Source organism: Schistocerca piceifrons, chromosome 2 (assembly GCF_021461385.2).
Source record: "Schistocerca piceifrons isolate TAMUIC-IGC-003096 chromosome 2, iqSchPice1.1, whole genome shotgun sequence".
Classification (NCBI taxonomy): Eukaryota; Metazoa; Arthropoda; class Insecta; order Orthoptera; family Acrididae; genus Schistocerca; species Schistocerca piceifrons.
Window position 1 is genome coordinate 705,156,795 of NC_060139.1, and position 25,406 is coordinate 705,182,200.

General features: G+C 37.2%; 1 protein-coding gene across 3 annotated transcripts in view; it reads left to right on the forward strand.

Moving 5' to 3' along the window:
- Nucleotides 1–25,406, forward strand: part of LOC124774939 (obscurin) — a 694,794-nt gene that overhangs the window by 461,030 nt on the left and 208,358 nt on the right. For all 3 annotated transcript variants that reach the window (XM_047249630.1, XM_047249632.1, XM_047249631.1), the window contains 2 exons: nt 2,008–2,125; nt 18,185–18,360. In XM_047249630.1, the coding sequence (XP_047105586.1) occupies nt 2,008–2,125; nt 18,185–18,360 (294 nt within the window). The remainder of the gene's footprint in view (nt 1–2,007; nt 2,126–18,184; nt 18,361–25,406) is intronic.

The following is a 25,406-nucleotide window of genomic DNA, read 5'->3' on the forward strand; positions in this document are numbered from 1 at the left end:
ATAATAATCTAACTTTTCTGGATTGGCATCCTGAAAAAAAAAATTCTGTAAATTATAAAAAAGTAACAGTAAAAGAACTTTGAAAGATTTGTCCAAAAGGAGGCTACCATTGTAATGATGAAGCAATTATCTTTCAAATAAAAAAAACTCTAACAAAATATCTAGAACTGTTACAGTTATACAGCATTTAATTCACATCTTCAAAATGGTGTTCGCTGTGTCATCTTTGGAGGCCTGTATCTCGGGGCAGGAATTTTTTTAGAGAAAACAAAAAAATATGTGTTACTCCCGAATTTTAACATATGCTAAATTCAATAACATCCGAGACTATGAAGCAACCTCTCTGCCTGAAGTGATACAGATTATACCAGTTGAAGCATTCACCTCTTCATATTTCATTTACTTTTCCCTCTGCAATGAACATATGCTCTTAATAATGTTCATGCTTTTGATCACTGGTAGCTAACTTATGCCAGTCTTTGTTTCTAATTAATTATTCTCATTACCTAACACTTTGATTCTTAGCCTTCTTACTTCTTTCTTCAGAACTTCATTAATTTTTTATTTAATGAAATAGCTGCTGTGTTAAACTAAGAATTAAAGTGTTTCCTTTACGGTGGAGAAGTGATTTGCGATACCTTCCATAAATTTTGTTGTTATTTTTTTTTTCAGCATAATTAAGAAAACAGATGGCCTCTCATGTATATTTCAGAATACACATAATTTATCTGTATAGTGTTGCAGTTGTGAGACTCTCGGCATATTTCCAATCACTATTTTTGTAATCAAAGCTATAAAATACTAATATTGGTTAGTCCTGTTTGTTGTTCGAAACCAATATTAACTGATTCACGTTCTGGATTTTGAACATGCTGCTGAGACTTTGTATGGTTTGCATAAGCTGCTTTATTTGAATGATAGGAAAGTTCCTTTATAAGGCAATAAATAGTTAGCCCTTTCTCCTAGCCAGATATTGTTCTTTTGTATGTGACAACCCTTGTTAAATGCTAACATAACAAGAGATTCCCTCCTTTCTGTGCAAGTACTCTGGAACAGTCATAAAAAAGCAAGTTTCAGCTTTTTCAGTTGTTATACTATCGCTAACTAATCTTCTAAAATCCATTGTCTAATTTTTTCTGGAAAATGAAACCACATATCCCTTTCAGCATGTGTGGCATTTATTCTCCAACAAATTCAAAATAGTATTCTCTCAAGCCACATTCAAATTGCCTGTTATAATAGTCCTGTGCAACGTATCTCTTTATAATGCATATTTTCAAACTTCTTGAGATAGCAATATTTTTAATCAGTTGATGATTCACAGTGTATTGTCCCATAGACATATCTTGCAAATGAGCACATATCAACAGATGCGTGGAGATTGCAATTCTGGCTCTTCCTGTGCACACTTTAGTTACATCCATTATTTTGCCATTGGCACAATTCCACAGCAAACTGGCATGTACTATAGTTCTTCTGCTGAGGAAGCAATGAACTGGTATTCAGAGAAACCATTGTTTTAGGAATTATGTTATATCAAAGTGCCACATCCTACCACTAATTTCCTCCAGCAGCTAATAGGATTTTGGAATATTATACTGAAGTACATAGTCTGGGCCCATTATCTGTTAGCAGAGAATTTTACAGATGGTATCTGATTGGAACAGACATTTATTGCTCAGATGTTAACAAGATAAAACTATTACATGAAAATTCTATTTCAAATTATAACATTGAGTAAAAAAAAAACACCAAGTGCTCATAGTTACACCAAAGCAACCAAAAAGACACTTTAACAAAAGATTTTAAACTCTCAGAATTTAAAAGTGATTTGTCTACTTTTAGATTGTGTTAGAACTTTTGAAGATTTTTTAAAAAAATGCTAAATACTGATTTTTTGCTACACATATTACAACAAAAATTGCCCTACACTTGTAAGTTAAACTTTATATACATAATCTTCTCTCTTACAGCTGTGTTTCCATGTATAAGTTACTTGTGTTCCAGGTACAAAGATGGAAAGGAACTGCAAAGTGGTGAACATATTGTGATAGAAACAGATTCAGAGGCTTTGGTAGTAAGCAGTCTCAGTATTCAGCATTTTCAGGAATCTGATGTTGGTGTGGTAAGTTAATATGCTTCAGCATCTTTTTGTTAGAACCAGGTCTTTTTTTCATATTTCTACATACATTGCATGTGACTCCAGAAACTTACGACACTTAAAATGTTTCTGGAAAACTGATTTGGAGCATGTCTGTTACATTATTTTTATACAGTACACATTCTTACTACAACTGGAAAATGAATTACATAACGTGTAACAAGAAATCTAAATTTGTCTAAACAGTTGATGCCCTCACACTAAATCATTACAGGGGCACTTCGTTAAGAGACATTGTCTCCACTTAAAGATTTTGCTATAATCTACCTACTCTTTTTTTAACTTATTCATGGAGCTACTCAACTTGGGCCAATCATAATGCCTGAGGAGAGAACAAGCTCAACATTTGTATTGCTTGTTCTTGAGGAAGTCTTTCTCAAGTCACTCTCAATACTGTACAGATGATTTATTTATTAACTTGATTTATAGATTTTTCCAAAGCTTTATCTTGCTGTCCTGCAAAATTTCCTTCTTGTGGCTTAGGCTTGAATCATTCTGGCCTCTTTACATGTTCCTGTGGTACTATGTCAGGCAACAGATGATGCCCAATGTAAATTTTACCCAGGAAACTATTGGGTCCAGAAGCCAGCACGCTTATGTGTGTTTGTCACGAACATAATAGTAATCATAGCAGCTGATAACACAAGTGTCGTCTCTTGCTTGACATAGGCCCTGTGTTGTTTTCAATATGTATGTTGTTGTGTTCTGTTCTGTGTGTCAAGTGGTGTGTTCTAATTTTGTGTACATGTGCAGTTCATTAAATTGTATGATTTTAGGCACATAACATATGATTACACATCAAATTACACCACACGCACGCTGAAGTGACAACACTACTTATCACAGACAAATTACACGGTCTCTTTTAAAATGGAAATATTATTTGAAGGTTTCATGCCCCCAATATTAAACACATAAAGAGCAGTGTGAAGCACCATAATAAGACATATGTTAACAAAATATCTCAGGTTCTTTTTGCATTGCAATTTCATAGAAACTAATATGTGGGTTCACGTAGAGAAATATTATTGTGTGGTACATTTATCACTGATCATTTCAGGGTAAGTTAATTTCTGTGAATCCATGTAACTGAGACAAAAGAGCTGCTATGCGGCAACCACAAGAATTTAATGGAAACTGCTTCTCATCTTTGCATATAAATTAAAATGATGATGAAGTTAGATAATGTAATTAAAATGCAAACTTTGTAAATTATTTTCACAGCTCTGTGCCCTTTAATATTGGCAATATTCAAATAAAATATTGTGGTCATGCAAATGGCTGACAACAATAAATTATAACCTCATGCTGTATTGCATGTTCTGATACTCTGGAAAAATAAGTCATTAGTTTCGTAACATATAGTGATGCTAAATATACATGAATAAACATTTTAAGAGCAAATAAACACATTATTTAACCAAAGTGGAATATAGGTACACTTACAATGTCTCTCACGTCTATCCTCATCCAAGATCAAGACCAGAATAAGTAATTGCATAAAATCATTTGGCTGTTTCACAGTTATTAATATTTTTAACATACAACAATGAATAATATACATAATAAAGCAATATCCTTTTTAAATACAATTAAGTTGAATGATAAATATTTTTCCTGTACATTTTTACATGTGTCTTTCAAGAATCATAAAAGATTTAATTCATTGCTCTGTTCATAATTGTATATGAATATTGTTCTCCCCATGGCAAACAGTCCAATGGCCTCCAGGGATCATTGGCCCACAAATGGGAAAAACCAGATACTCCTAAAAACCAAGCCCAGAGTATTAAGACTGTTACCAAGTCCTTTACGGATTACGTTGCTCCACTTACAAAGAATGTAGTTAGTAATCAAAATTATTGTGTTATGATTATGAAATTCACAAAAATGTATTTATTTAATTGGATAGATAAACAATCTGTTCACCAAGCGGTGGCAGAACACACATATAAAAGACGGCTATTATTGGCAATCTTTTGGAACCAGTGGCTCCGTGTTCAGGCAGAAGTGTTGGAGGGGAAGAAAGAGGGGTGAAGGTTTTATCCATCCAATTAAATAATTTTTGACAAAAACATATTTGTTACATAAAGGACATTACGGCATTCGTTTGAAAGATTGTTTTTTGTATATCAGAAACATGAATTAATTCAAAAGTCTTTGCCAAAAAAAGGTTTGATAAACAGTTCATGCTGATAATGTTTGCAGAAGTACAAAGTTTTCACAGTCTTAGTTTGTGAATACATAACTAATTCTTCATTAGTTGTGTTGGTGGTGGCAATGTGGGTGTGGTACACTGCAACAGAAGTCCATGGTTCAACATGTGGTTGGTTGGTGCAGTGCATTGGCTCAAGGTCAGGTGCATGCCTCCCTCGGCAATCAGCTGTTGCATCTGGCTCCACCCCACAGGCGGTCAGCTGGTCTGGTCCTGCATGCTCACTTTGTTACCATGATGATTACCGCGAGTACATGAAATAGCACCAAATACAGGATTAATGTGTTACAGCAATGGCAGTTTAGCTGTAAAGAAGCTTTGTTAGTTTGCATTCATTCCACATTTATCCTTGTATGTGAATTTTCTTGTATGTAATATGAAGCTATATGCCAGTCCAGTTTTTGAACATATTTTGGTTGTAGGCACTCATTGTTTTCAAGAACCTACATAAAGCATCACTTTTTATTGTGGCACAGCATTTCTAACATCCCGCATCGTCTGTAGGCATTGTGATGAGTATTCACCACAGGCTTGTCGGGTTGCAGTGCTTTTAGTTTTCATGGTTGGTGCACCTGGCATTACAGCATTCAGGTGCATTATTTTTATCTGATACTGTCTGCCTCGTGAGTAAACATATCTCATTTCCACTCACGTGACACAGTGCCTGTCTCTTTTTCATAATGAACAATTCTAAGGATACATGCATGTGACGTGAAGCATTACTCAACTGAATAATTGAACTCACTGATAATTAAATCAGTCACTTGATTTCTGTGATTACACAGATTTTGTCTGTTTTTGCACACACAGTGCAGCACTCAAATAGAGCATTCTTGCCTTTAAAGCACAATTTATATTCACAAATTCATACTTAAAATGTCTTTCACATTATTCAGTCAGTACAGTGTACATGATGAAAAGGAAGCACTATAAGTACATAATTTTCTGTAGTTCATGAGCTTATACACAAAATGTGACTTACATTTACATGTTACATTTTTCATTTATAATGGTTTGAGCTTTCGTTACTTATGATCACATCAGCCTGATTAGTAAGTCAAAATCATAAAAGCAAAAAATTCCCATGTAGCTTGTTATGGTTGCTTACGGAGGGCTCATTTTGCTTAAAATTGTTAATATGATTATCATACCATTGTGACTCCTATGTCAAAAACATTGAAATTTCTGGGGCTTTAGTTACCACCTCAAAGTCAAGCAAAACATTCATTACATACATACAATTACAAACATAGGAAAAAATTAAAACTGCTGACATACATACATAGATAGCAATTAATAAAGCACAGAAATCATACTTAAACTAGTATTTACACAAATAAAACTTTTGTTTCTTCTTTCATACACCATGACACATTAATGTTCATTTGTTCTGCAGTAATGAAAGGTTTCAACCTTCATGCAGTATCTTTACAATCAAGTGTGGCCCTGTGTATAACAATTGCCACCTTTTATTGGCTCTTTTTAGACTAGAGGTTTTGGTTAGTCCTCAGCAAGACAAGATTGCTCTCTCGGTACTCATGAATAGCCTTTTGTTGTTTGTTACATTGGTGTCTTCTGATTTATGCCTGCTTGCCTAAAGGTATTAAAGCTTACTCAAACTTTTCCTCTATTGTCGTCTGTCTTGGTATCTGCAGTAATTGTTTAAGTCATTAATTTGACTCAGGTTTGGTGACATGAGTTCAGTGGGTATAAAGCCTGTTGACTCATGAGACAGGTTTGTTATAGATGTTCTCGAGCAGCTGAACATACCGTATCCATTTAGTATGCTGAGTTGATGCATATGTTTGAACAAACCAGTAAAGCTCTTGGAAGATTCATTCACTGGGTTGGCTCAGGGGTTGAACATTGATATCAAAATGTGTTTTACTTCTTGTTTTCCATCTATTACATCTGAAATAGGTGGCATTATCTGACAGAAAGGTGGCAGGTTTCCCCACCTGCAGTGTGTAATTACTCACAAGTTTTCTTACTGTGGAAGCAGAAGTGGAGTTTCTGACAGAATAGATTTTTATAAATTTGGAATATCCATCATACACAGCTACTAAATACTTGGTAGCCCCCTCCCAACTGTTGGAAGGGGTACCCTAACATCTTTTGCTGCTAATTGTAGGGGTTTTGGAGGGATGATGGCATGAAATTCATTGAATATGCTACAGTTTGTGGGCTCTATCCTCTGGCTAATCATGCAGGTTCTTTTTAGCTTCCTAACCCACTTCTCCAAGTGAGGAAAATAACGATATGTTGCAGTTTTGTTCGCACATTTCTTTAAAAAAAAAATGCCCCCAGGTGTGGTGTGTGTAACAGATAATGTTGTCTGTGCACTATGTAGGAATGCGTACACACCTATCTATGTATCCAGTTATTGTCTATGGAAGAGGATACCGTTTTGTATTGGATATTGTTTTCTCGGGTCACTGACCATACCACTCTTTAATAAGTCTATTAGTCTTTTGTGGTGGGGATCTGCTTCTTGCAGGTCCCAAATATTTTTACACATACACAGATATGTTTGTCTGCACCCTGCATCTTGTAATAACAGAATTTAGTGCTCCACTGACCATTCAACCAGTTCTATGGCTTACAGAAAGCATGGCAAGTATGACAGTGCGTTAGCCACTACATTATCTTCACCCTTCACATGCCTTACCTCAAAATCGTAATCTTGCAATGCTAAAATCCACCGGGTCAATCTAATATGCAATAATTGGCATGTCAAAATGAAGCTGAGATCTTGATTATCACAGAGGACCACTACATGCCTGCCACAGACAAAATAGTGATACTTGTTTATAGCTCACACTACTGCTAATATTTCCAGTTCCGATACCAAGTAAGCACACTCGTGGCCATAAGTCGCATGGCTATTGAATCCGATGATCTTTACTTCTGTCTGTCCCAATGAACTGTCAATTTGGAACAAACATGCACCCAACCCACAGGTTGAAGCATTGGTGGCAAGGTAAAAGTCTGTGTTCGTATCAGGATGGTGCAGTATCCCGGAATTGACTAGTGCTTCCCTGAGGTTGTCAAATGCATTTTTTAATTCCTGTGATAAAAACTATGACGTGTTTTTCCACAACAGGCTCAGTAATGCGTCGCTGTTTAACATTGGTGCTGGCATGAAGCATCTGAAAAATTATGCCAGGCCTAAGAAGACTTTTAATTGCTTCTCGTGCTGGGACAAGGCACATGTCTTATTGCGTCCCACTTCCCTGGGTCATGCCTGATCCCGATAGGTGTGACAATGTGTTCTAAAAACTTCATTTCCTCATGTTCAATTTTTGACTTTTTAAGATTTACTGTGACACCTTTGAATAGACTCTCTTTCTTGCTCCAAGGAACAGAGTAGGTAGCTTGGTAATATGTCTCATGCAGTTTAACTTGCTGTCATAAATGTATTCTGTTATTATGCCTGCTCTGAGAATACTGCTGCATAATTTTTTAGCAGGTGTGTGAGTTGTTACTACTGATTTTCATTGAGACAATTTGACTCTGTGATCTTCGTATCGATCTCTGTTTTTATGATGTTTATCTCACTCTCGCCATTCCTACATATATGTGGGTTGTCTTTCTACATATACTCACAGGTGATGTATGATAACTTTGGCTGGTCGTAAGTAACATTTAACCCCCTAAAATATTGTCCACGCAGGATGGTTGTCTTTATCATTGCCAGGTCTACAATTCTGCCTTTATTCCTTAGTGAACAGACAGCCCGACAAAGATCTATTTTTGTATATCTCTCTCTCAAAAATCCTCACCCCAGGATACAGGGAACCACCAAATTCCTTACAACTAGGAATGAGTATTTAATTGCTTCATTTTCCAGTTGTGTAATGGCCTGCACCTGGTTCTGGGTTCTCACATTTGTCCACGTATGCCTCCAACAATTTTGAGTTCTGTTCAGGCAATGACAGTAACTTATTTACCTGGTTTATGCATATGAATTAGTCATAATCCATCACAGATACACTTGAACTAGTGTCAATAATGATATTCATGGGCATTCCATGAATAGTTCCCTTAATCGCAGCCTGCACCAATTCAGTATTCTGCTGAACATACTTAAGTGTATCAGCACACAATTCCTCCTTCAGGTCCAACCACTTGTTGTACCAGAGCATGTAAAAATTTATTTGACAACTGCCACTCCCTTTGTGCCCCCACAACCACATGCACAGAGATTACATGGGTTGTGTGGAGTTTAATGCTTGTGACATGCTGGGCTGGGGTTCGTCAACAACCTTAACAATCCTAATGCTATGAGATTGCTGCCGCATGTGCAGTGGCATCTCAGTTTGTGACTGTATCCACTGTTTTTACTGGTTAGGAGGTGGCTTTGGTATCACATTGACATCATTTACATGATGGTTTCTGTCCCATGATGGATTTGACTGCCAGTTGATTGGGCCTGTTCTTTGTCCAGAGTCATTCATCTCATGCATGTTTTTAGGTTGAAATTGAACTTTATAACCATCTCCATTCCACCCTTTTCATTTAATATCACCTTTTAATTGCAAAACTGATTACCATTCGAATGGTTGTTATGATTGTCATTATAATTAGGCTGATTTACAGGTCCGTTTGGTTGATTACTGTTATTCCATTTACAGTAATCATTACTCCCCTTTTGACCATTCTTATTTAGGCTATTGCCATTTTGGTTTTTGTTTTTATTGTGGTTGTTTTGACCACTGTTCATTGCTTCACTCTGCTTTGCATCCTCTTGGATAAGATTGAGCAAGTCAACTGTGGCCATAAAAAATTCCAGCTCCATGTCGAGCAACGTGGAATAGTTTCTCGCATATAGCAGTCAGCAATCTACCTTTCAAAGTTCTTAACATGTCACATAAAGACATGGGTTCATCGCAGTACCGCATTTTGTTCAAGTGCTTTTCAGAGTCCTTGCACAGGTTTAATTGCTTTAGGTTGTATGGCTCAGGTTTATAAACTTGTTTTCGTAAGTGTTCTTGTGCACACTTCGACCAGAAGTGACACATGAATGCCTTCTCAAATTCGAAAAATATTTGGCAGGTATCAGCAATCTCCATCACCCACAGAGCTGCATTGCCAGGCATAAATGATATCAAGAATTTGATCTTTTGCCTTTCAGTCCATGTGTAGGCAGTACATTCCAGAAATTCTTAATAAATATCATGAAATGCACAGTTTTCTTCTTTTCTGAGAAGGTTTGTAACTGGCATTGTTTTATTAAAAATTCCTCATGGTTTATATCTCCTTAATCCTTTCCCTTTCTTCTCTTTCCATTTCTTTTGCCTTCTCTTTCTCCTTGTGTTCTAGCTCCTTGTCAGCTAGCATTTCCTTTACAGAATGGGTTACCATAGAGAGAGAGAGAGAGAGAGAGAGAGAGAGAGAGAGGGAGAGGGAGAGAGAGAGAGAGTGTCATTTCCTATGACCGTATCACATTTCCTGCCTTACTGTGTGTTCAGTATTGACCTTGGAGTCAGCTGATCTGGCACCTGTCAGTGGTTCTAAAGTCTCCACTTTAGAACCAAATGTTAATTTCCCAAATTCTGGCTCTTCGGTTTCCAAAGCTTGGAATTCCAGGCTAATATCATCTGTATCAGTACACAGTAACTCTCTGATATTCTCAGTCTCCTTTAAATCTGTAATACTGTCACCTTCCTCCATCTTTGATGACTAAGTACAAACTATGCACTAGATACACTCAAATATAACAAACAAAACACAAAAAATTGTATGACACTGAAAATGTTACAATAAACTGAATAAAAATTGTTTCCCCCCTTACTAAACCTGTTTACTATAATCTATTGGAACAAATCCATGAATTAAATTATCTCCCACAGCACTGCAGTATGTCCAGCAACAAGAAACATTTTTAGAAAAAATGTACAAACACAAATCACTTATTGCATGCCCCCAAGACACTAGATGCATGTATCCTTGAAGCTTGGTGGGCATACAACCATCTTCCTATCTTGAATTTTCTCAGAAATGGATTAGTAATGCCTCCTCCTCTCTTGTAGAATCCTTCCCAATCAGTATTTATCTCGTTATTGTAGTTGATGTGGTACATGAAAGAAAACATCAAATGATGCCACACACACTAAAGTAACAACATAACTTATCACTGGCAAATTACAGTAATTTTTGTTATGGAAATATTATTTGAAGGTTTTTATGCCCACAATATGACACACACAAAGAGCAGTGTGAACCACCGTACTAGCTCATTTGTTAACAAAATCTCTCGGGTAGCTTTTGCATTGCAATTAAGTTGAAATTAATACTGGTTTAATATCATGGGTACACAGAGAGAAATATCATTGTGTGGCATATTTATCACAGATAATTTGTGATTAAGTTAATTTCTGTGAATTTACTTAGCTGCAACAGAAGATAGCAGTTATGCGGCAACCACAAGAATTAAATGAAACTGCTATTAATCTGTGCAAATAAATCAAAATGACATTGAAGTTAGATAATATAATTGAAGTGCAAACTTTGTAAATTATTTCTCTGGCTCTGTGCCATTTAATATCGGCAATATTCAATTAAAGTGTTGCGGTTGTGCAAATTCCCGACAATAATCAAGCATAAGCTCACACTGTATTGCGTGTTCTGATACTCTGAAAAAAAGTCATTAGTTTCCTAACATGTAGGGATACTAAAGGTGGACCAATAAAGGTTTTCAGAGGAAATGAACACACCTATTTAACCAAAATGCAACATAAGTACACTTACAACACTCTCACATCTATCCTCATCCAAGATCAAGACCATAGTAAGTAATTACATAAAATCATTCAACTATTTCACAGTTATTAATATTTTTAACATATAACAAAGAGTAATATACACAATAAGTAAATATTGTTTTTAAATACAGTTATATTGAATGATAAATGTTTCTTCTGTACATTTTTATGTACATTCTTCAAGAATCATAAAAGTCTTAATTCATTGCACTGTTCATAATTCCGTATGAATAAACATTGTTCTCCCCAGAGCAGCCAGTACAGCCCACAGAAACATATTTTAATTGAGGATGAGAACATGATCTAGCCACACCAACTGCTACTCTGTGGTATTCTGCAACAACTTCCTGTACCATATGACTTACCATTTATATGCACCAGAAGATGCAACTTAAAAGTTGTGAAACTGGTTGTATGAGTCTCCAATTGACTTAAATAAATGCAGCTACAACAGATTATTGGGCTTTTCATTCAGTTTTTTTTTCATATTTAATAGTTTTAACACCTGTATGTAAATACCTGTTAATCTGTGTGTAATGATCAATGTATAACTGAATATTGTAGCTCCAATTCTATCAATATTATTTCCTGCCTCACCTATTACCACAACATGAGCTTCCTTTCCAAAATCCTTGCACAAAGAGCCTATTCCATTTTCCATTTGACCAAGACATGCACTTGATTTGAAGTTTGTGACCTGATATTTATTTCTAAATGATTAATGGAAAATCTCATATAAAGATGTGAAACAAATACTAACAAGGAGATAGAGGGGCTGGCCAGTACTTACCTCAGCTCAGTACAGCCGACAGATACACAAAGAACAGAACCAAAAATTTACGTTCCTAGCTTTCGGAACAAATGTTCCTTCATCAGGGAGGAGGGAGGGGAAAGAAAGGGAAGAAGGGAAAGTAGATTCAGTTACTCACAACCCAGGTTATGAACCAACAGGGAAAGGAAAACAGGGAGGGTAGCAAGGATGGAGGCATGGTTGTCAGAGGGAAGCCGAAGATATTCTACTGTAAGTACTGTGCCAGCTTCAAACCAAAGAGGATGCATACAGAAGTAAAGAGGTATATAGTATAAATATAAACACAACTATGTAGGATGAAAAGATGCGTTGAATGGCTAAAGGGGAAAGGGAAAGAGGAGAAGACTGAAGAGTAAATGGGAGTGAGGTGGTTTAACGTAGGTTCAGTCCAGGGGGATGGCAGGATGAAAGGATGTGTTGGAGTGCAAGTTCCCATCTCCGCAGTTCAGAGGGACTGGTGTTGGGTGGGAGAAGCCAAATGGCACATACAGTGTAGCAGGTTCCTAGGTCCCTAGAATTATGCTGGAGGGCATGCTCCGCTACTGGGTATTGGACATCTCTGGAGCGTTTGATGTGGAATGGATGGCAGCTATCAAAGTGAAGGTACTGTTGTTTGTTTGTGGGTTTGATATGGACAGAGGTGTGGATGTGAGCTTCAACAAGATGAAGGTCAACATCCAGGAAGGTGGCTTGGGTTTTTGAGAAGGACCAGGTGAAATTCAGATTCGAAAAGGAGTTGAGGTTATGGAGGAAATTAAGGAGTGTTTCTTCACCATATTTATTTCCTCATTCTGCTTGCATTTGCTGTCAGGCACATCTTCTGTGGCTACTATTTGACAGTAGAACTTTGCTCTTATTTCCTCTGAAAGCAGTGGTTCCTTATTGAATGCATGTTGAGCCTTGGGTGCAACTACATCTACCTGAGACATTTTTGTATCTAATTGAGGGAATGTGGCAAAGCCATATTTTGTGCCAATGACAAAATTGTCAAATTTCTGTGGCATCTATTTCCTGCTGACATTTCTCACTTCTCTCTACCCTTCTTTTCACAAATACTTTTATTGCTAAATCCTAGAACCATCAGTTCCGCCTTGCTGTTCACCTGTTAACAAACTCTGCAGTGCTTTGGAAGAGTCTCATTTTATTCATTCTTCCCCTTGTCACTTCATCCATCACAATGAAGCCATCTATCACAACTGAATATCACTCCAGAACTACCTTCTCCATGACAGCTAAAATGCTTCACAATATTATTTCTTTATAAGCAATGTTGAAATCTGAGCCAGTTAATTGAAACTAATCTTTATGTACAACAGATCACAAAAAACATTTAATTTATATGATATGTTGCCTGTACAGTCAATAGTGTCAGGACAGATTAAATTCTGTTACATGAAAATTTTTAGCTGTTTGTAGAGAAAAAAATTGTCATAAATGTATACACACAATACAAATGTCACACAGTATTTTAAAATATACGGATCAGATGCTAAAAACTTCAGTCACATAACTAGACAGAATGCCAATGTATTTATAACTATGTATGATTATAATGATCAAAAAATTACTTAAGTTTTATACACAAAATAACAGCATAGGCACTTATTGGATGAAGGGAAACATACTGTTTTTGTCAGCAAATTCCAGTAATGTATAACTTCTATTTGCTGGTAGGTAACATACTGTCAGCATAACTAGGTGTTAGCTGTCTGAACAACTATAATTGCAGCCAGTTATTTATTAGCTAATAAACATAGAAAAGATACTAGATAATACTTGAGACCAGTTATCACTAGAGAAGAGCTCAACGACACTGTTTATAATTACTAAGAAATTATTGTCCTCTGTAACATTCATGGAACATCACACAGCACACGGAGAACAAACCGAAACCCAGTGCCTCTGGCGGCTGGAGTGCGAACTCTTTGACAGCTCATTTAAACACAGCAGCTGATAGTAACTGATGATCTTGGTCACTACATCAACTCCCTTTGGGGAAGCAGAATGTCATCCAGAAATCTTGCTGGAAAATGGACATGATGTCCGGAGCATGTTCTGCATTTGTGCAGTTGTGTTTGAGCATGTGGTTGAGGCTGATTCTGTGGTAAATGTGTTTCTGGTATTTCTGTGGACTTGTAAGATGATTCTACTTCATATAATGTCTTGTGGTAGTTTTGTAATTCACCAGAATTTTCTTAGTAAGTGCTCCTGTTTTGATGACACAGTGCTGTCCGGTATTGGTCTTACAACATCTGTGTGTAGTGTGACGTGTATGTGTTTGTAAATTATGACGCAAATAAGTTAGTCTCATGCCATGCCATGATGCTTCATGAGGGTGAATGCAAACAATATGTTCCTTCATGTGACAAACAAAGTCTGTTTGGTTATTGTCAGGAGTCGTAGTGCTTCACCATTCATGAGCTCCACCGATGAAGAATCAGTCTGGTTTAAATGTTTTCACCGAACCAAGCAGGACCATGGGTAAGATTATTGACCAGCCAGTGTGATGACACATATGACACAAATAGCTCTGATTCAGACTGTTAGCGATGGTCTGTGGTGATATGCAGCAGACAACCTAAGTGTGAAATCCCATTCGACACAAAGTCAAAGGCTAGGGTTTCTGCAAAAATATTGTCAGCTTATATTGCTTCCAGCCATCTAGTGAACAGTTGATTGTAAACGAATAGTGCCAACCATTTTTACAGAGGTAGCAGAGCTACTATATTGATGTGCACATGCACAAATCATGTGTTCATAATGGAAAAATCTCCCACTAGTGCATGCACATGACAAGATATCTTGCTGTGCTGATACTGAAAGCATGTGCAGCTCCATGCAAAACATTTTGATATCAGGTGAGTTGATGATCTAAACCAAGGTGACACAAATTCTGCAGGCTATCAAAAGCATGGCTGCAGAATGTGGGTGGCAGAAAAAGACAAGGCCTTCGACTACAAATATCACAATACAGCTTCATATCTGCACCAGGAATATCAACCAGGTTGGGTGATAAATCTTTCAGTAGATACTGGAGAATCTGGTTAAATTTTGGTGCCTTTGCAAGTTGTGCAAAGTCAGTAACATTGTTTACATTGCTAACTCGAGATGGATATTCTGCTAACACATTGTCAATGCCTGAAATTTGACTGATGTCAGTGCTGAGTTGGGCAATGAACTCTAAAATGATTTTACTGATGTGATGAGCATTTGTAATGATTGTACTAATGTGATGAGCATTTGTTGTTGTTGTATCCAAAAGAATAGACAAATGGATTGTGAATGGTAAAAATTGTGAACTCTCTGGCTTCCAGCTAGGTGCAAAAGCATTTGATAGATTCATAAACAGTAAGAAGTCCTCAATCGTAAGCTCTCCATTTTTGCTGCATAGGTGTGAGTTAGTATGAAAAACAGACAAGTGGTTGTCAAGCAAACATCAACTAACTGTCGCAATGCTGCACCAGTGGCAGTCTGGCTAGCATCTACCACAAATGGAATAGATGCGTCCAGTGCAGTGTGTGCCAAAAGTGTGGTATTTTCTGTGCTTTGCTTTCCAGCATCTTTCCACTGGATAAATGAATTTTCCTTAATTTTAAGTCTAGGAAGTGCTTCAGTCAGTGGTTCTCGCATCTTGGCCAAGAGGGGCAGATGACACCAATAAAAATTAGCATTCCTAGGAAACAATGTAGTTCCCTGATAGTTTCAGGCCATGAAATCTTGTTAGAGATTCTGCTTTCTCAGGAAGTGGTAGTGACCCTGCTGACAAAATCATATAGCCCAAAAAGATAATCTGTGGTTGGCCAAATATGCACTTAGCATTATTCAAATCACACCTTGTTGCTCAAAGCGTTTAAAGACTTCTGGTGCTGGTGCTGTTCTGCAGTGGCATGTACTAAGTATACCTTCAGCAAGACTGGGTAGCATTGTATAGATTGAGTATCTATATGGCACTGTCCTTGCATTAAGTGCATGGTAATCACCAGATAGGTGCCACATGTAATACTTCTTGGGTATTAGATGGAGAGTTGATGACCACAGACTGCTAGAAGGTAAAATATATTTTCTTTGACCATAGAGTCTACTGCAATAGTCAGACTGTCAGGAGCTAATCACTTATGTCTGCATGAAAATGGTGGGCCGTCAGTCATTTTAATGGAATGGACAGTATGAGCTCGACACCATGTATCGCTGCACTGCATCAAAAGCCAGCAGTTGTAAGGGCTATTACACTGTCGATGTGTCTTACATTCACCAAATCCGGTAGCAAATGATAATACACCGGGATATCTGCTCCAATAATGGGTTCTGTGACATCAGTGGCAATGACAATCCAGAGGAGGGCACAGCACAGTCCTTTGTCCAACACAAATTGGTGAATGCTGTAAGTCTCCATGGTTAATTGTTTGCTACAGTGAGGCAGAATGAAGGTTGTGGCCAGCAGTTGTACTTTAAGGTACGTTGATAAGTAAACAAGTCTGAACCAGATTAAACAACAAATTTTGGTCCCGTCTTCCTATTGCTGATAATGAATGACTGAGATTGTGATTGGCAATTGCTGCTGGGATTTGGGTAAGCACAAGGTGAGATGCACTTCAGCACCTGATATTCAAACTTCCTGTGGTGCTAGCAAATGGAAGGGGGCCGCTCTGCATCACTCAGGGCAGGAAGTTTGATGAGGAATGACTACACGGTCTCTTGCAGTAGTGTCCCCTGCTGTTGCTGCAGTTGTGATGAGACAATAGTTGTCGAGTCTGTTTGGTCAGACTGTCAAACCTATCTGCAAGGTAATTATAATCTGAGTTAGTTATCACTGATAACAAAGTACTATTGCTTGGTGCTGCCACTGTATTGATCAAAGTCAGCATCATTGTGTCTTGTATCCTATAGGCCAGATCAGTGGTAGCATCTAATGGCATTTCCATCTGACACACTATTGCAGCCTTCACTTGGGCTGGAAGATGGCTGCTCCACAATGTACATAGTAAGGTATCAGATGCAGTGCCTGTGTCTACTTTACTGCATAAGTGCCTGAGATATTGTGACAGTTTTCTGTCACCAACATTTTCTTCCATTAGGACTTGGCATAAATGCCCTCCTTGTTAGGTGAAAACCCTGCAAATTAATTTCGCCTTGAGTTTGTCACAGGTATCTCACCCAGGAGATGCAGTTATATCTTTGGCTTCAGCTACGTAATGATGACCTGGCTGACCACAAGGCAGATTTGACTGAGTAGTGTCATGAAAGCTTACCTCTACCTGTATGGGTCATAAGACAAGTTTATGAAGCCAGAATAAGGCAGTTGCGCAGTGAGTCATAATACTGATAATACTTTAACATCTGGTCTGTCTGTCGTTTTGTGAGTATTCTTTATTCAATCCTGAAAGTTAGGCCTGCTTCTTCTGATTATGTAGACTGATCACATAGGCTGAGATCATGTTTGGGCCACCAATGTCAGCACAACTAGGTGTTAGCAACCCAAACAACTGTAACTGTGCATTTGATATTCTGAGGCAATTGTATGAAATATTAACTCCAGTGTACCAGGAACAAATAACATTTATCAGCTAATAAACACAGAAAAGATACTTGCGAATACTTGAGACTGGTTAGTGCTAGAGAAGAGCTTGAAAAATCTGTCTATAATCACCAAAAAATTACTGTCCTCTGTAACATTCTTGAAACTTCACACTGCTCACAGTGAACAAACCAAAATCCAGCACCTCTGGCAGCTGGAGCATGATCTCTTTGACAGTTACACTTAAACACAGCCGCCAACAGTGACTGATGATCTTTGTCGCTACAATACCATGATAAAAAGATATTTAGTAATTTGAGTAGTCTTATTTGTTTAGTATTGATTTAGTATGTAATCAAATACATACTTAGGCCAATTTTAACAAGAAATGTTTATTTTTGAGTATCTTACTCTGTGGTTTAACAACAGTGGAATTCTTGGATGGAATAACATGTGAAATAATGGAACGGTAACCGCTCACCAGTAGCTGACTGTGGCATTAGAAACATGCAACAGAACAGTATTTATACTGGCTTTTGAGCTCTTGTTCTTTCTTTAGTTGACATGTACACACACAACTGCACAGATTCCCAAATGCACATGCCTGTGCATCTCACTAATTTTAAAACATTTCATTGTTATGTAATGAACTGTTCAGTTTCAAACATTGTTTTCTGTTATGTTGTTCTGTATATAAAGCATATACTTAATTTTTCAGTACAAAGTGAAAGCTGCAAACCTTGTTGGAGAAGCAGAAAGCAGCTCCAAACTTTCAATGACACAGCTACCACCATCATTTGCTCGTCCTCTTGATAGAGCTGCTGAAGTGGATGAGGGAGACATTCTAGACTTGAAGTGCAAACTTGATGGTAGTCCAATTCCAAGTGTCCAGTGGTGAGTATCATTAGAAATTATACACAGAATGGTTGCTGCATAAAGTAACTACGTGAATTGTGAATTTAAGTAACTCTTTACACACTTTGATTTAGTAATTACTACATATTGGTTCAAATAGCTCTAAGCACTATGGGACTTAACATCTGAGGTCATCAGTCCCCTAGACTCAGAATTACTTAAACCTAACTAACCTAAGGACATCACACACATCCATGCCCAAGGCAGGATTCCAACCTGCGACCGTAGCAGCAGCGCGGTTCTGGACTGAAGTGCCTAGAACCGCTCGGCCACAGCGGCCAGCAACTACATATGTACAATACAATAATACTTACTTTCTCTAAATTGAATTTAGCAATTAATCAGTAAGAACATGGAATAGAGGGACTGTTATAGGACATATGCAATATAAATTTATCTGTTCTATGTATTATCTTAAACTTAGCTTGTGTCTGTGTTCTTATTTTTTTCCATATGATATAGTTCATTTAATTATGATAATTTAGCAGATGAAATTAGAAAAGGTAGGTTACAGCTTCACTGCAACATGAAAAAATAGTTGCTGCTCTCACCCACTGTTGAAATATGTCACAACAACATTTTTAATAATGGGAGTAACTATTTATGCTATGTAGTTGATTTGCAATACTATTTGAAAATATAGGTGTTTCACTGATTTGTCTAGCTCCATTAAACAAATGTGGTTAGTTATAACACATGGATCAGTACTGAGCACAGTACATGGAACTGTCTTGTAGGATTAAGTCTAAGAAGCAAATCAGTTTACTATTCAGCCAAAGATGCTTTACTAAAAGACCATGTATTTAATATCTTCTATCACTTAATAGTAATACTTCAGAAAATAAATATTTAAGTACTAATGCGCCTCTCTGCTTAATAATCAGTTGTAGTTACAATACTTTAAATACTCTGCTGTTATCTTGTCTCTCAATACTTCTCTAGTACAACTTCTTGGCAAAACATCATACTAACACTTATTTGTTTCATTTGCAACTATTACTCATTCAGTATTTACATACTGAATTACTTAAACACAATAACTAGTACCATATAATAAGGATATATGTGGAGTGAGCATTCAGCTCTGCAGGAAAAGAACTGTCTTCACTAACATGCATTGACCTCAACACTCATGTGATCATGGTGTGTCATAAGTGTTGCCTGTAAGTGCTCTTCAGTTTCTGAATGTGAATTCACTGATTAGTCAGAACATTATGACCACTGACCTGCTTTCAATATAAATGTGTGCAGGTGATAGCAGTGTCACTTGGTGAGGAATAATTGCTAATGAGATACACACATGGTGCATGTAGTATCAGTGAGCATACTTTCCATGTGTAGAATGGGGAAGTTATCGATCTATCTGAGTGTGACCGAGGGCAGATTGTGATGGCCCCAAGGCCTGGCATGAGCATTTTGGAAACTGCATGACTTGTCAGGTGTTTGAGGAGTATCTTCAAAACTTGGTGAAACCAAAGTGAAACCATGTCCAGACATCATGGGCTGGCTATCCCTCATTACAGATGTCAGACGTCATAAGCTGGGCAGACTGGTAAAACAAGACGGGTGGGAAACTGTGGTAGAACTAACATCAGTCTTTAAAGTTTGGCAGAGTACTTGTCTGAACACACAGTGCACCAAACACTCCTAATGGTGGCCTCCATAGCTGATGACCCATGCATGTACCAATGTTAACACCACCACAACAGCAACTATGACTGAAATGGGCCTGTGACCATTAGATTAGATTAGATTAGATTAGATTAGATTAATTATTCATTCCATAGACCTTTAAAAGAGGGAATCATCCTGGGTGTGGAACATGTCAGATAAACACATTACAAAAATGTAATTAGAAAAACTTGATTTTCATTAATTTTAATGATCCTCAGTCAATAAACAGTAAAATTATGTACATGAATTAAATTTAAAGTTCTAATATTTGCAGGTTTAGTACTTACATCTGCTTTCATTAAGTCCATCATTCAGATATTTGCTAGTTTCTTGACTATTACAACCAAGTATTGTCAAAAATTAAATTATTCATTCCAGTGATCCTCAGTTAAGAACAGTCAGGTTATGTACAAGATTTAAAATTAAACTTCCACTATTTACAGACTTAAGACTTACATCTGCTCTCCATACATCCAACATTCACACAGTATGTAGTTACTTGGCTGTTACAACCAAGCACTGTCAAAAATTAAAGTATAATAAGTTTTCATTAAAATGGTCTACTGCACTTGTGGAGAAACACATGGATGGCACTGAACTACAGAGACAGGCCAGCAGCAGCTCCATTATGCTGTGGGGACCATTTACGTGGGCTTCCATGGGCTTCCAAGGCACCATGACAGCTAAGGAGTATCATACAGTGGTTGCAGACCATGTACACCCCTTCATGATGATCATGTTTCCCAACAGCAGTGATATTTTTCAGCAAGATAATCTGCCATGACACAAGATCAGGAGTGTGATGGATGGGTTTGAGGAACACATTGGTGAGTTCCAATTGATGTGCTGGCCCCCCAAATCAGAGATATGAACCTGATCGAACACATCTGGGATGCGGTTCAATGTGGCGTCAGAGCTCATTGCCCTCCTCCCTGGAATTTATGGGAATTAGGTGTCCTGTGTGTGCAGATGTGGTGGCAACTTCCACTAGCAACCTAACAAGGCCTCAGTGCTTCCATGCCATGACACATCGCCACTGTTAACCATGCTGAAGGTGGACATACCAAGTATTGCTAGGTGATTATAATGTTCTGGCTGATCAGTGTATAGGCCTCATTGCTTCCATGCCATGATGCATCGCCACTGTTAACCATGCCGGAGGTGGACGTACCAGGTATTAGCTAGGTTATCATAATGTTCTGGCTGATCAGTGTATATCACTAGTACATACAGATCCTGCTCAGAAGTACCTTCTATTTTCTACCTATGGGTCATTGGCATCTTAATAACTCACATTTGATATTTGTAATGGACTAAGTGTTGTGCATTTAAGAGATAAATGCAAGAACATTTTGCTTGCTTGTGACAAGTGTCCCAGGTCAGAGTTTACAAGTGTCACTATTTTTTTGTTATAAGAAAGGAAGGGAGAGCCAATTACTCTTAGATTTGCACTACACTTTATCATATTAATGTGCATCTGTTTTGATCAGTTATGCTGCAGCAGCATTTTTAAACACCATCTTTATTTGTCCTGAAAACATCAACTTTGGAGTTATGATGTTCAGCAGATTGCTCCGTTTTTACTCTCTATGTGTTTTTACATCTTTAGTCTTCCTTCAGTCATAGGAAAACTAAAATGTTAATGGTATATATTCCTTCTCCGTGCCATAGGCACCAGTACTACATTTCCCTATTGTGACTACTTTAAAAGAAGCACAGTGGTTTGGATACCACTATAACCTGGAGGTTCAGACTCATGTTATTTTTACCTGCAGTAAAAATTATTGAAAATGTGTATATGTTCAACAGATTGACTGGTACACAATCCCACACTACAGAATTGATCTAGCTTTTGTCTCTTAAATCTGTGGCCATGTGGTCACATAAGTTAGCCTTATGGTTTTAGCTCTTTATTACACCATGTCTCAATATTAATCAGCACATAAAGTTGCTCATATTAGTATGATAACTGGACTGAGAATTTTGTGGCACAATATTAACTTTTGATAAATATCTTATCCTCCTTTGACAAATTTTGAATTGCATCAGTAATAACAACAATTCAGCTCAGTTGCTGTTACTAACAAGCACTTATGTGAAAACAGAGTAAATATGTGGAATATTAATGTTCGTGTCATAGTGCAAAATGCAACAACAGTGTCATACTAGCATCACATGCATGTTTCCATTTGATGTTGGATGTCGGTCACATACTCCGTATACTGTGCTTAGAACCTTTGATCATTGTTGTCAGTCCTGCAGACATCAATGCTGAACACTCTGAATTTATATGTATATTCACATCCGATCATACTGATTTCTGTTTTTCATATTTTTCCAGGAAAATGCCAGGAAGAGTCCTTCGAAAGAATATGGCCAATTTCCTTCCCCATCCTTGCAAAAATCTGAGATTATGATAATGAACTCATTGTCATTAAACCCTATCTTCCTTTTTCATTCCACTCCAAAGATTTGATTAAATCTGTATCAAACCAGAAATCGAACACAGGTCCTTGGCTTTCATTAGCATTTTTCCCAGGGGACACATTTATCTGTTTATTTATTGTTTCAGCCTCTGTGTCAGGAAATAGGATTATAAAATTATTGTATATTCTTAACTTTTTAAAAGGAGAGAAACAATATAAAATATCACAATGTTGAAAATAACCATAAAATAAACATACAAAATAAGAAATTGCATAATATTACAAAAATTGATGTAATGTATGAAAGGGGAAGTTGTCATGGTATTTCTGCTGAAATGATGTTTACATTGCATGGAACAGTTTGCCACAACAAGCAGACTTAAAAGTACTTATACATGAATGATATTTTCAACATTGAGTATATCCCCAAATAATGAGAGAGATGAATTCTTCTATTTTACAAGAATATCTGGATAAACCACCAAGAAACAAAAGATATGTTACAATTATGGAAATGTGAACATTCTCTGAGATATAATGTAAATATCTTAACTATTCTGACTTGTTACAATGCTGTAGTCACATTTAAATAAATTATTTACCGACCAGAACAACACTAAACTCACAGTCTTGCATTGATCATGTTGTTACAGGTTATAATGGAGAAGAATTTGTGGTAAGACATATAGAAAACTGTCCCTTGAACCATAGAGCTCTCTCTATCCGTAGAGATTAACACAAATCACAAAATAGTTCCATGTAGTGGCATACTCACTCATAAAGGAAAAATTTACCATTATAGGCTTTAGGAGCACTTTGCACACAGAGACTGGCAGCAGGCACACAAATCATATGGTATTAATAAAAAGGGACCATTTTTATGAAATATTTAACCAGAGTCTTAATTGGGCATGTTTAGTGGTACAAAAATCTAAGAACATCAGATTACACAAAGAATCCTAAAATTCCTCCAGAAACCCACAGTTTAAAGGAACATATTGTCACACCGCAACCACACTTAAGTCCAGATCTGTAAGTAGGGTCATCAGTGAAGTACAACACTTAACACTGAAAGCAAGTTTATTACGAAGACTAACATACAGCCAGAACAGAACTGAATTCCTGGATGGAGAGTACTGCTATTTATACATACATCAAGTATTCCAGAGTGCAAAAACATCACAAACATAAGAAGTTTCAAGAAACTTCCAGAAATTATAAATAATAAATAACAAATTATTGATGGTGGTCAGGTCTGAACTGTCAAAACACAGCACACCAGACAGTGACACTAACCCGTTTGCCATACTGCATGCACCACAGCTCGTGAAATTGCTCCTTCTCCTGGAAAACAGTGATCTGCTCTTTCGTAAGTTCTCATTGGAGTTGCTTGCAGCATCCTGGATCTAGATCTTGTCAGTGGTCATTTGTATGACAGTGCTAGCAGATCTTTGTAGTCTGATCATATTGTCACATCCTCTTCACTATGGTTTGCATTGAAGATGACCGCTCCCATCAGAGATTCACAGTCATTGAACTGGTATTTGGTTTTGTTGATTGAGCAGCCCACATCATTGATCTGCACCTCAGGTCTGTTATAGGGTTTCGTAGGGAGATCATGGATGAATGCTTAACTTCTTAAGTGATGTCCAACAAGTGTTGAAGGGTACAATATGGCCCACAGAGCACTTTAGTAACTCTTCCATTAGTCCCACTTTCTGCACAGGTGCAAAAATCCGTACCAAGTCTCCCATAATGTATCTCACTAGCTGGCACTTGGTGTTATAGTGCTCTCAGTCTTGCTCTTGGGCTCCAGGATCCATATATGAGCCAGATGTCTTGCTACTTTGATTCTGGTAATGACGTGTTTCAAAGTCATCCTGAGTATCATCTGTCTGAAAAACCAGTAGCGTATTCATTTTCATTTCAACCCCTTGACCATGGAGCTGGAAGAAGAGAGTGAGGTATATAATGTCTTGCATCCCAGTGTTGGATGAAAATGTCACAACAGGCAGTATTATATCCCAGTCTCTCTGTTTTATATCTACATACATTGAGAGAATAGCTGCCAGTGTCTTATTAATGCATTGTGTGAGGCCATCCTTCTGTGGGTGGTAGGCAGCTGTCATCCTGTGAGTAGATTGCAACACGAAATTAGCTTTGATACCACTCCTGACTCAAAACCTTTCCCACAATTCAAAAGAGCTACCAAGTGAGGTACACAGGTATATTTCTTCCATATAAAGTACTTATTTAAGAGTAAATAGTGATAAATTTAAGTTTATTTTGTTTTGTATACTTGCTGTAGTGTCTGTTCTTGTTACACAACTGTATATGTAACATTCTTATTGTGCTTTTTCTCAAAATAAAACTCTTGTTTGAAATTTTGCATGATATGAACATTGAAAATTTGTTTAAATTTTCTTAATAGCATAAATTTCATTGAAACAAGGCAGCTGATTCATATTGGTTACTAGTCAGATAGCTGTGATCTAGGCCTAAATTTTCCAAGTTATAAATGGTTAGAAACGTAGACAGACCATATTGGTAACACAAATTCTCCAAAAACAAAATGACTACCAATCCATTATTCTGTCACTGTAACTCTGAATCAGCACCAAAACAACAGCAACAGCCCAGAACATGTCATTTTTTTTTTTTTTTTTTTTTTTTTTTACCTATGGCTAACCTTGTATTTCTGACAAACTTGATACATTTTGTAATGTTAAACTTATTATTCCATTCAAAGCTATGATTTAGATATGTGAGAGTTGTTATAGGATAGTGTGTAGTGGAATTTGTTGCCAGTCTTGCAGGAAATATTTTCACTGGGGGAGAGGTGGCAGGGGGAGGGGGGTGTCATTCAGGGCAGCTGGAGGAAACAAGTAAGGAATAAATCAGGATCAAGTGAGATAGAGGGGAGGA